This window comes from Cervus elaphus, chromosome 19, assembly GCF_910594005.1.
Source record: "Cervus elaphus chromosome 19, mCerEla1.1, whole genome shotgun sequence".
NCBI lineage: Eukaryota > Metazoa > Chordata > Mammalia > Artiodactyla > Cervidae > Cervus > Cervus elaphus.
Window position 1 is genome coordinate 9,745,447 of NC_057833.1, and position 15,736 is coordinate 9,761,182.

The 15,736-nt window shown below is 42.4% G+C and overlaps 2 protein-coding genes across 4 annotated transcripts in view; both read right to left on the reverse strand.

Annotated features, from left to right (window-relative positions):
- The window catches only part of PLCH1 (phospholipase C eta 1), a 227,659-nt gene extending 220,871 nt beyond the window's left edge, over positions 1 to 6,788 (reverse strand). For all 3 annotated transcript variants that reach the window (XM_043875364.1, XM_043875363.1, XM_043875362.1), the window contains exon 1: positions 6,610 to 6,788. The gene's annotated coding sequence lies outside the window, so the exon portion shown is untranslated. The remainder of the gene's footprint in view (positions 1 to 6,609) is intronic.
- A 1,804-nt stretch (positions 6,789 to 8,592) lies between these two features.
- The window catches only part of C19H3orf33 (chromosome 19 C3orf33 homolog), a 32,839-nt gene continuing 25,695 nt past the window's right edge, over positions 8,593 to 15,736 (reverse strand). The window contains exon 5 of the mRNA XM_043874784.1: positions 8,593 to 10,412. Coding sequence (XP_043730719.1) covers positions 10,362 to 10,412 — 51 coding nt within the window. The 3' untranslated portion in view covers positions 8,593 to 10,361. The remainder of the gene's footprint in view (positions 10,413 to 15,736) is intronic.

Sequence of the window (15,736 nt, forward strand, 5' to 3'; positions counted from 1 at the left end):
AAAGCTGTGGTTCAGAATAAAACACTTGTATAAGCTTTTTTTCCCCCTTTTCAATTTGAGAAGAAAAGATTCCTCTAACATTCGCATTTAGACTCTGATTAGGAAAATAAAATAATCACATTACAGGGATTTCTCCATGGGGGAAAAAAACAGGGCAGGGGTATGGGTGGGTTGGGAAGAGGGCTTTCTAGGCTTCATTCCATAAACACATTGCCAGCAGAAGACAGGTTTAGTGACTCGGGAATGGAACAGATTCTCATTGGCCCACTGAGTCTGGGAGCAGCCAATAGCTGATGCTTTATGAGAGGGAAGAAAACTATGAAAATTAAATTAAAAAAAAAACCCTCCCCAAGCCCTATTATTGAAATCCAGTGCTGAAAAACACTGCTTTTAAAAATTACTAAATACAAAAGAAATTACTAAATGTGAACTCTGGTGAGCCTAAAAAAGATAGCTAAAAAAAGAATTTTTTTCTTTAAAATTGCTTCCCAGTTTCCTACTTCTATCACTTAAGTCCCAGGAGATAGTTACTTGTTTCTTTAATATTGAAACCCAAGTTTGTTTTTTTTTCTACTTTAATTTTACTCATTAAGTTTCAAAATCCAAGGGCATAAGAAGGTATACAGTGAAGAGTTTACCTCTGGTATGTCTCCCAGCAACCAACATGATTAGTTTCTAGTGTTCCCTTCCAGGGGTATTCTATTCTATATGCATAGAAGAAAGCCTTCTTTTCCCATCCCTCCCTTTCTTTCTGTTTTACACAAATGGTTGGAACCAACAGTCTTTGAATTGAAATAAAAATCAAAGGATCTTTTCATAACCCTAACTCCTTTTTTTAAAAAAGAAATCATTTTTTTAAAAAATCTTTTCAATCCCATATCACTCAAAGTTAAGAAAGAGTTGTTTGGCAAAAAGAAATAGGAAGTCTAGAGAACTAAACTACATGCAATCAAACAGCAAATCCACTCACTTCACTTCTGGTCCAGGATTGTGACCCCTGGAAAAAACAAATAGGTCAAAGTTCCCACCAGAGGTCCTTCTAGCGCTCCACAGAGACCTGTTCCAAGATCCAGTGGCTCCTTCAGTCAAATTGAAGAGGGAGAGAAGAGGGAAGTAGGAAGCTGAATTCAAATGTTTGGTTCTTGTGGGCTAGCAACAAGGAAGCAAAGGCAGATGAAAGAGAAACCATGATTGCCTTAGAGCAGTTAATCAGTAACTCACAAGTGAGAGCACCAAACTAGATCTTTCTGCCTTCCAGTGGCAATAGAATAGCTAATGCATGGGCACCTGAATGGTTAGACAGGTTCTTAAGCCCCTTGCTAAATTCTGGAACCACAGAGAAAAGAGGCTGCTAGGAGGGTAAGACACAGAGAAACAGAGGGAAACTCAGAACACCCCCCAGGGTCCTTTGCATTGCCTGAAGCGAGGCTGGGCTGAATTCCAAAGTGAAGTCTGGCATCCAGTCTTCTGAAACCCTCAACCTTTTCTTCTCCCCTAGAGCCAGAGATACAGGGAGAAAAAGAAGGCCCAGGAGAGAAAGGGGTGCGTTTAAGGCGAGGTGTGCTAATTAGGTCACTAGACCAGGCAGGCATCTGCTGGCAAGTCAAGGTTCAATTCTCAACTGTTTGAGGTGGACATCCCTGAGCCTCAGTTTTTTCCTGGGTAAACCCTCTGCAAATACTGCAAATTTGAATACTGCAAATCTGAACCAGCTCAGGATAGTCTCAACACCATGGCCAGAGTAGTTTCAGAAGCATCAAAACTCCAGCTTCTGGCCAAAGTTTAGAAATTTTCAGCAACTGTCCGAGGTGATTCAGGTCTCCAATTTGAAAACATTACAGAAACATGCCATCTGATTCCATCCATCAGTAAGGCATTATTTCAAGAAAAATAAGTGAGCAAAGCTTACACAAGATAAAAATCAACATCTAAGTCTCAGGATGCCAGAAAACACACATTAACATCATGCGGGGTCCTCTTAGACCCAGCATAATTTGACAACAATCTCAAAGTGATAAGTGGGCCACTTTGATGTGGAAAAGCATTTGCACAAGAGAATCTAAACACCACTCACTTCTAAACAAATAGCCAACACAGTTTATAAACAAAGCCTTGAATGTTTTTCTGGAACCAGACCTGGATTTATAACCTCCTAAACTCCATACAGGGAATGCAGCATCTCCACTCACCAGAAAGCTTATCAGAGAAACTTCTAAATGTCTGTATTTTGGATGGCATGCTGAGTTTGAAATGAAAACTCAGTATTTTTCATAAATTTGGCCTTGCTTTTCTGAATGACAACATGACATGACAGACCATGGAGGCAGACAGACCTGGGTTCTAATTCCAAGACTCTTTCATACTCACTTAGATTTGGGGCAAGAAACTAATCTCCAGGTCTCACTGCTTCATTAAGTAGTATGGGATAATAATTCCTGGATCTCTTTATGAAGTTTAAAGTTGAACTAAAGTAAATGCACAGGCACATGATTGGACTAGATCAATGCTCATTTCCTCCTTTTCTCCCAGAGCTCCTTGCTTAAGATATTGACTGGATAATAATCAGAAACGCTGCTCTCCCTTACATTGTCTTAATCATGGCAGAATTCTTCAGGCCAAAATACATATTAAGAAAGATCTCTTTCTCATTTATGCACATGACCCATACACATTCTCATGACATACACTTGCTTATAACCAAATATTTAAATCAGAAGGTGCCCACTGTCAATTCCACTCAGCGAAATTAGACTAAATCATAAAACACTCTTGGTGTTTGACCACTTTATAACTACAACAAGTTTATATGGTTACAAACACCGAAGTCTAGAGAAAGGATTTCATATCTGCCCTCCCTAGATTTCCTAGAAACAGTAGCATCATTAGCAATCATAACATTTTCACCCCAGTTTTTTCATTTATTAGCTGTAGAATTTTAAGAAATCCTTTGGCAACCTTGGGCTCTGGCTTCCTGAGTCCTACAATAAACACAGTAGACATATTTTTCTGCTCTGTAACATGACAGATCACAAGCCACAAGCATTTGGTTTAATGCATCGAAAATGCAGAACTTGATGAGACTTTAACTTTGCTACAGAAGTTTTCTTCGCTGCCCCTTCTGTGTCCATCCTGCCCTCTTTTACTTTGAAGCACAGAAGACAGAAACCCTGAGGATAACAACACAAAGCTGTGTAAACTTCTTCACGGCTTCTTAAAATGCACTTCTAATTCGGGACACCCTACCACAGCAGTCCTGGATTTCTCCTTAAACAAAAGTGGTCACGGGTATCAAAGAGATGTGAGTGAGTGTCCACTGAACTGTGTCTAAATGATTTTCCTTGTGAGCAAAGCCAGCCTGGAATAAGCCCCTACTAGTGAGGAGAGAGAACACACTTCCCAGGCTGAGGAGGCATTGTTCAAGGAAACGAGTTCTGCACCACTTGGGCCACAATTCACAGCTGATTTTCTGAAACAAAGAGCAATAACCAAACGGCGATGCTCTTCAGCAAGCTTCTCTGAGCTGATAATGTTGAGTAGACTCATGAGGATGAAGAAAAGGAGGCTGCAGTCTCCCTCATCTTCTGTGTCCCAAAGTGACCAGAGGAAACGTGTGTCAACCTTGGTTATTATTATGCCAGAGGTTTGTCATGACTATAATGGATTTCAGTGGAGTCTAAATGCATGAAAAATGCCTAGAAATTATTCCAGTTCAAAAGTTAAAATGTTCACATGCCCTATTGTGTTCCTTTCAACCTTCTACCATAATTTTATATCTCTCTTTTTTTTCTCAGACAAATAATAGTCATGATCCTTCAAGCATGCAGACCAGAACTATTCTTAGAAGGGAGCTGCAGGAGGTTTATTATGTCATGAAACACAGAGCCAGAACAAAGAACTAGTGAATCACTCACCTTATCTTCATCTAAGAAACCTGAGAATTACAGGGTTTCTCTTTTCTTCCCAAACTCATGAGCTGCACTTGCCAAGACTGCAGGTTTTATGGTTGAGACTGTATTACAAAAATGTAAAAAGATAGATGCACACAATGTTTTTTACTGTATATATGACTCATCTAAAATGCTCAAAAACAAGGTTCAGGATTTTTTTAATCAAAGTTTAATCCTTTGTTTCTGAATCTAGATGTCTGATTGCTTGGCACTTATTTAAGCCCTCTCCTTAAGAGTGCCACAGATAGTATCTTTTCCCTGAAAACCTGAAACAGGATTAAAATTATTTCAGAAGTCACAATTCTTAGTTCACTGAGAACAGAAATCTAGGTTTACTTATCTTATATATCACTTTGTTGTATATCTTATATACAATTGGTTTTCAATAAATACTGTTCACTAAACGAGTAAATTAAGTAAGAAGGATTTAAGAGTTTTCCCAGTATATTATAGCACCCTAATATAAACCACCTTTATCATATTCTATTTCTGTAACTGTCTTTATAATTATTTAGAAGACTGATTCTAAAAATAAGTTTAATTGATGTTGATGATGTGGGGAAATGTATCAAACAGAAGCAATAACTGTAACAGCTTTTATGAATAATCTGGTGCAGCTATAAATCCTGGCTCTGCGCATCAACCTTCCCTCCCTTTGTCTCATCCTATGGCCTCTCCCCAGCCTTCCCCCAAGCACTCCCAGTCTCATTATCCCATGATCTGCAAAACTGCAGTTTACCTCCTGGAACCAGCAGAAACACATGTCACTGAGAATTAGGGAATTGGAGGCAGTTACAAGCCACCAAATAGGGTCACAAAGTATCTGAACCTGAAAATTAAGAGTTTTTATATTTTTAATGATAAAAAACTTAATTGGACACTTCTAAACGTTTGAGCCAGATGGATTGCATAATGTCTCGGCATTCATAATGAATGGGATGGGAAAGAGAACTTTAACAGCCTGTTATTTGTTAATCATTTGAAAAGTCATATTACGGTTGACTTCATTTGCTGATGGTGGAAGGATATTGTCTGAATACTACCACTAATAAACATTTGCTATTCTTGAAGGCAAATTACTTAAAAATAGGATATAGCAAGACAGTGCTCATGTATTACTACACTTACGGTATTTTTTACGCCGAACTTTATCCCAGAAAGAGTAATTCCATTTTCATACTTTTATTAGCAGTTAATTCTAACCAATGTTTATTTAATAGCAACTAAGTATACCAATCACGCTGCCAAATACTGATGTAACTTAAGAAGAAGTGTACTACAAGAAGCTACAACTCCTTCTACATAACCCTTAAGATGCGTACCCTTGCCAAATGCTAACCTATGCGTAAACAAGGGAAACTCTTAAGGGACAATGGAGTTGTCAAGACTCAATTTTAAGAAAAGGTGACTCTCTCAACAGAAAGCTTGAGGGATCTAATTGGTTCGTGTCAAAGTTTCTTGAAACATTCCCTGCAGATGATTAACCCCAGAAGTGATCAAAACGCCTGAGCAAGTGGAAAAACAATCACTTCTTCTGGGAAAGCCTTTGTTTCTTTTCATTGCCATTTTACGTTGGTCCATTTCAGATCGCCTTTAGTTCTGATAAACAAGCTAAAAGGACACAGGTGGTGCTGGTTTGTACTTGCCCGCCTCTACACCTGCGGAAAAGCGGCACAGGTCTGTCCCCTTAACGCTCAAGAACACCTGACCGATTTTTTTAAACTGCTTAATTAGTAAGAATATTTTATTCGGGTCCACTTTAACGGGCTAAAAGAAGGGGGTGGGGGGAATCTCAAACACCATCCCAATGAGCAATTTCTCATCTCTTCCGTCTATGATCAAAGCGGTATTGCCCTGGGACGCGGGAGGGGGTCTTTTAAATTTTACCTGGTTATTGTTTTAATGCTGAACTTCTAACGTCAAAATGAGATCATAAACTTATTCCGAGTTACAAATAACAAAGAAAAAGTCTGGGGGGGCGGGAGAGAGCGCCGCAGACGCTCAACAGGGAGCAGGGCTTGGGGCACGTCGGGTGGCTTTGCCGACTCGCGGCGCCGTCGCCATGGGAACCCCGCGCAAGCGCAGAGCGCGCGGCTGTGTGTCCGGGACTAGCCTCCACCGCCCTGCCCCGCGCCGCTCGGGTGCCCCGGGTTTATTCCAGGAAAAGGCGATGGAGTAAATCCTCCCAGCGCTGAGAGCACCCGGGCTTCTCTGAAAGGGTCCCGAGTGGGGTCACTGGGCGCAGGAAGAGCTCGTGAGACTCCAAATGTAATGGACACCGCACTCCCCTTGCTGGGAAAGCGGACCTGCTGTTCGCGGCGTCTGCGGGTCAGGCAGGGGTCCCGCCTAGAGGTGAAGCACCCTGCAGTGAGCGTGCATAAACCCCCACTCACCACCACAGGAGACCTGAGTTAAATCCTGGAGCGGGCTCACACACCCATCCTCCTAAATTACGGGACCCCAAGACCAGCTGTGGTCCCGTTCTCCGCCAGGCATTTGAGGGACCCCACGCGCACCACACCTCACACTGTCCTAAAGAGCGCGTCCCGGCCGGAGCTGCAGAGGGGCGCTCGAGCCACCTGCTCACTTGCACACCTGGACTGCAGGACCAGTCCTCTCCTCCTTTCTCGTCCCCCACCCCGACTCCCCCCAGAGCACTGACCGGATCAACTTTGAGTGCTCGAGAGATGGATTCCTCTGAGTCCTGCGAAGTGCTGGCTTGATGAGTTATTGGTCCCTGTGACTCCAACTCCAAAACCCTGTGGAGGAGCAGGAAAGCCCCCCAGGACACTTCTGCAGACCAGCCTGTAGAACCCAGAGAAGGGAAGGACAGAATGGGTCGCAGCCGCCACAACCTGCTTTCTCATTCAAATCCTCACACTCACTCCGGAGCCCCCTCCCTGCCAGTCCCGCAGCTCCCGCGGAAATCAGGAACTGGAGCCGCGGAGAGCGGACTGGAGCTGGAGCCGCCGCCAGGGGACCCAGAGGCTGGGTGCGAGGGTCCGAGCGCTGGGCCCGGACCCCAGGGCTTACACCTCCTTGACGGGTTTCCCGGCAAGCAACGGCCAGGAGCACTGGAGATGAACTTTTTGTTGTTGTTGTTTTGTTTTCTCCCTCAAGTTTCAAAGGGTCCCAAACCTAGGGAAACCCCCTCGAAACTCAGTTCGGGGCTGAGATACTCAAGAGCGTCCGCGGTGGGACAGTAAACGAGTCTGGCGAAGTGAAGCTGGGAAGGAAGGGAGCAGGGACTATGTGCAGTTTGCCCCGAAGTAAAAAGTGCCAGAAGTATATCTTAAGGAAAATTCCCACCTGCTCATCTTATCGCCCCTCTTGTTGTTTTGTTTTGGTTTTATGTTTGCTTTTGTGTTTTACCATTCTACGAAAATAGCATCTCTTATGCTGTTACAACCAAGGAAACCTGCTTTGGGTAAAGTGGAGCTGAAACTGAGCCAGAGAGGGTAGTTAAACCCACTTTTATTTCCCCGTCCCCGCCCCCTCCCCCAGGTGCCTCTGCTAAGCGTTAACGTGCCAGTTCTTCAGTCAGATCAGTTTAGTGGCAGGGGGGCTCGAGCGGCCCACGAGCGATGAATCAGAGCACGGACCTGCGGAGCGAAGCAGTAGGCACTCAAATGGTGCTGAAACGGTGCAATCTACTGAACATTCCGACGTGGCGAGTGACTAGGTCGCTGGCGGCTGCTGGAGCCGCGCACCCAGGCAGCCGCGTTGTGATCCGGCGTCGGCATTCCGGGATTTGCATTTATCAGCCTTCATTCAACCTGCCCTATTGTTAGTTCAAAGCCTGGCTGGGAGGGACTGGGAGACGCGGCTTCTCGCTCACCTTCAGTTTAAAATTCTCCACCAATAAGAAGGTCCTAGAAAAGCTGGCAGCTGGGGGTTGGCAGGGATTTTCTGGGCTTAGTGACAACATAAACTAAAGTCATTTTCTTTGTCAAGCGTGAATTTGCTCAGGAAGTTACAAATGAGCGTCAGAGCTCGGAGAACAGGGGGCCTGGCTGCCGGTCAGTTTTGACGGACAGTTAGTGTGGGGGGTGGTAGCACCGTGACCTCCCAGCACAAGATCTAGGGTTTCACCTTTTCATCCCACTTAGCCGATACCATAGAAACAACCCATTTGTATTATTCAATTCAACAGAGGCAATTACAATGTCACAGCAAAGCACCATGGGCAAGAAGAAACTTTATCCCCGAAGGCGATCCTGGACTCTCAGAAAAAAGGAAAAAGCCACCTGAATAGTTACTTGGATTTCTTCCTGCCAGGAGTACCAGGAAGAAATCAGTTTGGGAAAAGATGTAGAAGGTCCTTTGGCTCCTTAGAAAGACACTGTCCCAAATTTTCTGGCCCAGCTGCAAATTCCCAGCTTAGAAGAAATTAAGCAGATACTCCTTCCAGCCCTAGGTTGCTTTTTGGAGAGTTGTTTGACTGTTAATCTCCCAGGTGGTTAGGAAGAACCCTCCCCCAAGAAAAAGAAAGGGGGAGAAAGATACCCAAGACAACCCCTCACACAACCATAGAAGTTATCCATGCCCCCCACCCCCAACCTCCTGTGTTGGCATCTGCAGTTTTTCAGATAGGAAAAAGACAAATGGTGAAATAAATGCATAAAAATATTCATAACAAGGGCACTTGTTTGCTATGCATTCTTTATTTTGATAGTTTTAATCAATTACCATAATTTTGAGAACATTACATTTTTTTAAATTATACAATATTTCAAACCTACCAAAAACAAGGCAAACAACCCAAATCATACTCTCATTCCTTCATCCCTTCGTTTTTTTTAAATAAAGCATTCCAGATACAGCTAAAACCCCATCTCGTGGCCCTTCTCCCTCCCTTTCACCTCAAAGGCAATCATTCTGAAGTTGGTGTGAATCATACTTCATCATGGTCTTAAGTGTATATATCCATAAATCTTTTAATGTAGCTTTTCCCTCTGAGTCTTTCTTTCACCATTAATCAGAGAAAAATTACTAACTAAAACCAAGAAAATGTGATTGTTACACTAAGTTTTTCGAAGCAGGACAGAACTATTTTTCCCTGCTTGTGACAATCAAGGAGAACAATAACAAAGGGATTAGACAGTGGGTAGTAAACAGCCTCTCTAGGTCACACAAACCCTTCCATGGTTACCGAACAGTCCATAGGAAAACAAACCAAATAACACCCCATTCTTCCTTCACTGGTTACAAGGGGACTGGAGAAAATGGGACCTAGGTTAACACTTCTTTGGGCAGGTAAAACCTAAGTACCTTTTTTGACTGGTCTCTTGGTTATGTAAGCTATAATCTTTTAGTAAGGACTTCCAAGCATAAGGAACTCCTGCTGGGAGCTCCATTCAAGGTTGAAATCAGCCTTGCTGAAAAATTTGGGGTTGAATTCTCCCTGCTTCCCCATACACAGGGACCTCCATCCTCGCAGGGAGTTACAGAAAGCCCTTTACGGCAGTCCTTTGACTTAACCTCCTCACAGCAGTAAAAGGGCTATGAAAGCAGCGATTTTTCTTAAATGCCATTGACTGGTGAAAGACATCCTTCCCAACCCCCACCCTCCTCTGGCTTTCAGAGCAGTGACTCTCATTAATTATACTGGCACAGCACTGCCTGGCCTCCCTTCTAAATAGCTGCCAGACTCCTCCATATCACCTCTGCCTTGATACACAGTGTGACACCAGGATCACAGAAAATCCTGTAAAAGGTACCCGATAAACGGGAGATGATTGATGTGCCTTGCGGTGGGCCCGCTGTGCTGCAAATCTTAAGGAGTTCTTAGAAAACTGAACTAGAAATCTGTGTTGGAAATAGCTTTCTCTAGCTATGCAAAAAATCATGCTTTCAGTTGCAAAAATAGCTGTGTTTGAGAGACTCAAATCAAATCTTTAAGTTATAGGCATGAAACAAGAGAGTGAAGGAGATGAATAGTCTCTGTTTTAATCAATGCACCAAGAAATCAAGAGGATGACCAAAGAGCTTAACAATTATCAAGGAGGACCTATTGAGTTTCAACACTTATGTCTGAAGCACCTGCCATGTACCTGGTGTTGCTGAAGTCTTAGCTGGAATATAGATAGTATTCCTGAAATATAGAGCAGTAGCTGTCACAGCTCTGCCCCCTGTATTCATCAAGACTTTTAGATAAAAATCCCAACTCAAACTAGCTTGAGGGCAAAAGGCACTGTGCTGACTCCTAACTTAAGACAGGAGAAAGGATAAGGGCCGCAGTAATGACTGGATCCTGGAGTTCAGTCATCATTACACTCATTCTCACTTTTGCTCCTACTCTTTTTCTGCTTTTTTCCAAAGTTTTTATTGTATTCTCTCCTACTACATATGAGCGTCCTCTGTAGGCTGGTGGGGGTAGAGCATGGCCAGGGACAGCTCCAGACTTCAACCATCTCAGCTAACACCCAGGGGAGGGGGAAAGGGAGGCCTTCCTGCTTTTACCATCTGTAAATAAAATTGAAAAGATTCTAACTGATGTGCTTCAAGTCATGTGTCCATCTATAGATCAATTATTTTGGTCATCAACAGAGTATATATGTGTCCGGCTCCTGACTAAATACCCATGCCTGCCCAGGGCTGGGTGGAATATTATGAGGAACAGCCCCACCAGAACCTGGGGGAGTAATTTGCTCACCATAGGGAAGGGGGTTGCTCTTCCCAAATATGGATAGGAGGGGAATCTGGCAGATGAAAAGAGCAGGTGTCCCCTAAGTACCCTGTCCTGAATGTGCCACCAAAGAAAGACAGCAGACGTTTGGTACAGATTCATACCCGTATGACAGGGAGGAAAATGAGAAGAGAAACTTCCTAAGTCCATCAAGAAGGATGGGGCGGGGGGTAGTGGGCAGACCAGGGTAAGTGTCACTGGTCTTTCCCTCCCTTGCTTGAGAGATGTGGATCCACACATGTGGTCAGCTGTCACGTGGAGCAGGAGATGGAGAGAAAGGAACATAAGCAGGACGGATGATCTTGGGTGATGGGATTGTATTGTGGGTTTCAGTTTGTGGTTTTCATTTTTTACTATGGAAAATTTCATACATACCCAAAAGTAGAATAGTGTAATGATACTCTAGGTATTGTATTATCCAGTTTCAACAATTATTAATATTTTGGTAATCTTTTATCTATTCAGGAATGTGGAAAATTCACTGGAATACTTCAATTGATGATAAACACATTTCTGCAGTTCTACAGTGTTAATGAAAGAAATGCATGCCTCCAAAATAACTAAACTGAAGACCAATACATGTGAAGCTCTTAGCAAAGTGTTTAGTATAAAATTAGCTCTCAAAAATGTCAGTTATCCTTACTGTTATTATTGGCAACGCATTTCAAGCTTTTAAATGCTAACAAACTACACACTGAAACATATTTTGCCTACTAATGAAAAAAATGTTTTAAGGGTAAACTCCTTCTTCTTCTTGTTATTGTTCAGTTGCTCAGTTGTGTCTGACTCTTTGTAGCTCCATGGACTGTAACCTGCCAGGCTCCTCTGTCAGTGGAATTCTCCAGGCAAGATTACTAGAATGGGTTGCCATTCCCTTTGCCAGGGGATCTTCCCAACCCAGGGATTGAACCCAGGTCTCCTGTATTGCAGGCAGATTCCTTACTGTCTGAACCATGAGGGAAGCCCCCAAACTCCTTATCAACAGACAATAAATAACATTTTTAAATGATCCATTTTAAAATAGGCTATTCATATGCTTTTTCTATAACAAGCCTATATAATTATTTCCCCTCTTATATGGAAATGTCAAAAATATTACAAGCAAATGCAATTTTCACCTTACAAATAAGGAAAAAATATAGGTTAAATTGTCAAGATCAAGAATGAGTCTGGACTAGATATCCGAATTCTAAACTCTAGGTTCCCTATTTTAATAGGGACTCTTGGGAAAGAGAGTCGTCCTGTGAATGCTGGATGAAGGTAAAGGAGCAGAGTTATGCCTGCCTAAGTCCTTCAATTCAACTAAGATTTTCTTACAACCAGTTACACATCTCAAGAGTTTCAGTTCCCAGCACAGAATGAATACTTTTAAAAGGAAGAAAGTATGCTAATTAACGTGAACTTTCCCCATCTTCTGTTTCTTCCCAACTTGTGTTTTTGGGAGTTGGGGAGCAGAATGAAGTATTTTAGAGGAAACAATAGTGTCAGAGAAGGACAGAGCCCCCTTGCCTTCCTCCTACAAGCTTCACAACTCAGCTCTATGTGTTTTGTTTCCAGAAAGACCTCCCACAGAGCTAATATCTACAGCTTTCAAGATGGCCAGACCCTGATGGGCAGGACAGACATATAACTGAAGTGCTTCCTACAGCCTAAGAAATAACATTGAAACGTTGACATTACATATTTCCCTTAGGGAATATGCTGGGATTTCCACCCCCCACCCCCCCACTGCCGCCATACCATTACAAATTCCTGCAGAATCCCAAAATATAATCAAAAGAAAAATCCCATAATATAATCAAAATCTAGTTGCAGACCAGTCATCTAATATAGGAATCATTTTTATAATCATTGAACAAAAGTTTAGGCACATGAGCAAATCATATTGCAGAGTGAAAAATGAAGAAACTGGTAAGACAATACAAATTCCAAAACTTTGAAAGCTGGGAGCTGGGAAGGCAATTTACACCATGAGGAAAATTCTATTTCCAGGACTATTTGGAATCCTAATGAAGCATGCAATCTCTATTAGTAACAGCTGTTTTTTTAAACCAGACAACAAATGGTTAGGTTTTCCCACACAAACATAGTGAAAGGAAAAACTGCGTTTTAAAACCATATGTTAGTTTTTGTTTCATTTACTTGCATATTTAAACTATATACTTCGGGGCTTGATCTGTTCAAAATTTCATGTTCAAATTTGACTAGCTTAAAAAATGTTCCTTCAGACTATTTAAGGCAAATCAATTTTCTTGGTGTAAGATCATGAGAGGTACAAGGGGAAATTAGACTGGAAAAACAAGTTTTGGTCAAAATGAGAAGGCGATGCTGTAATGGTCCACTTCATTCCTTATTTGGTTCCTTTATTTTAAATGAATATTTATAGAGTTCCCGATAAGCAAGCAACTAAGCTAAATGCAGTGGAAGGAGCAGAAATGATCCAAAACTTATAAGGGATGTTCTGAGTAACAGGATGCACTATACCTCAGACCTGAAAGAAGACCTGGTAGATCTCCTACATATTAATACAATGTGTCAAGTGCTAAAATAAATATGTGTGAAAGTGTTAGTCGCCCAGTCGTGTCCAACTCTTTGTGATCCCATGGACCGTAACCCACCAGGCTCCTCTGTCCATGAAATTTTCCAGGCAAAAATGCTGGAGTGGGTAGCCATTCCCTTCTCCAGGAGATCTTCCCAACCCAGGGATCAAACCTGAGTCTTCTGCATCACAGGCAGATTCTTTACCATCTGAGCCATTAGGGATTCTTTGAAATAGGTATGTGTAGTTGTGTTGAAGAACAGAAGAGGGCGCTAATTACTTAATTTCATTGACAAAGTCTCTACAAGCTGTGTTTTAACAACAGAACAGAAAATAGAAGTAATGATCCCAGTACCTCAGTTTCTAAAAATCTCATTTCTGCCTGAATTAGCTGTAATCCTAACTTAGTTATATAAATCTACAGATTAGGATTCTTCAGAAGAGCGTGTTGGAGAATGAGAGCTTCTCTCATGACTTTCAGTAATCCATATATTTTTGCATTCCAAGCCAGTACACACATTCAAATTTTTTCACCAAAAAAAAACACTTATTTTTGCCATGTACCATGCACTCATAATTTCTGTTCTTTTTTTCTTTATCTTTTTTAATTGCTAGTAACAACACATTAAATTGATGTCCATCTCACTAATTAGAGTTCATGACCTACAGCTGAAAAATGTGGTTCCACTATGTTCTTTAAAAGTGAAAAGAAGGGGCTTCCCTAGCCTTCCAGTGGTTAAGACTCTGCACTCCCAATGCAGGAAGACCAGGTTCAACCCCTGGTCAGGGAACTAGATCCCGCAGGTCGCAACTAAGACCCAGAGCAGCCAAATAATTTTCTTTTAAATGAAAAGAAGGAAAAGCAATAGTTTTCAGTACACTGATAGATCTCAAAACCATAAAGATTTAAACCTCTGGGAGGAAGAAAAAAAAAGGCATGTGATTGCTCAACCCTTTGACCATGAACCCACAGCAACAGAAAGGAGCTTCTAAAGTCCAGCCCTCAAAGGGGAGATCTTCCCCCTTGTGAAGAGGCTATGAAAGGTAAAGGCAATCTTCCAGAGAGCAGAACTGGGCACCCAGACTAACTGAGAAATGTGCACACTGCCAAGACTGGGAGGCACTGTTATGCCTGTCCAGCAGGTTGGAACATATGCTAGAATCTACTGACATCCTATTTTCCCTCTATGTTATACACTGGAGGAACTGACATGTGGCCTGAGGCTTTCAGATCATGAGGAACTTCCTCAGTGAAAGTCGCTCAGGTGTGTCTGACTCTCTGCGACCCCATGGGCTATATAGCCCATGGAATTCTCCGGGCTAGAATACTGGAGTGGGTAGCTGTTCCCTTCTCCAGGGGATCTTCCCAACTCAGGGATCAAACCCAGGTTTCCCACATTGCAGGCAGATTCTTTACCAGCTTAGCCCCCAGGGAAGCCCCCCTCAAGACCTGAGCAAAAGGAATTCACATCACTCAGAGATCCCACATGGGGGCAGGGACTTACTTCCTAGAGGGAATTCACCTCTCCTGAGGAATAATGAACCCTAGAATCATCAGGGTCTCAGTCAAACTCTTTTCATCATAGTTTGCAAAACTTCAAAATATCTAGCTAATTAATGGCCTTATTAATACAGTTTTCCAACTTTGATACCATTTTTCTCCATTCTTTGATGTTTTGACATAATTTGAAAAGAAGTTAAATGAGTGAGCTCAAGAACCATCTTGGAATAGAAATATGGTTCATTTCTTAAGTTTTTTTTACTATTTTACTTTTAAATATCTATTGACATTGTAATTTTTAATCCTGGGCTTTTTATTTTCTTCAGTCTTCTCATAAATTTGCATTACTTTCTTCCTGTGGTTTGCCTTCATTGAAATAGCTACCTTGGCAATATTAGAAAAGTTCCAAACCACTGCTGGGGTTCAAGACATGCTACCCCCAAAATATGGGCTTCCGAGGTGCTACAGTGGTAAAGAATCTGCCTGCCAATGCAGAAGATGCAAGAAACACAGGTTTGATCCCTGGGTTGGGAAGATCCTCTGGAAAAGGAAATCGCAACCCAGTCCAGTATTCTTGCCTGGGAAATTCCATGGACAGAGAAACCTGGCAGGCTATAGTCCATGGGGTCACAAAGAATCAGCCATGACTGAGCATACAGACACACACACGCCCCACCCCAAATATGGCCCCTTAGTAAACTGAATATTTTAAGCTGAAGGAGTTTGAAAAAGCAACAGAAGCAGAGGCTGACTCTGACCTCCTTTCCTCCCCCTTCTTCCCTGGGGGTCCAGTGGTTATGACTCCACATTTCCAATGCAAGGGATGCAGGTTCAATCCTTTGCCCAGGGAATGTGGCCAGGGAATCCCACGTGCTGAGTGATGCGGTTAAAAAAAAAAAAAATTTTTTTTTTTTAAATTCTCACATGAGAAGTGCCCTCTCTATAGCTGGAGGAAAGAAGCATCCTTATCTCCAAGCACAAGGGGATGCCAAGAGGAATCCTAACAAACAGGCTTGCTAAATTCCCCCCAGTAAATGTACTACAATTACCTCACTCCTTTC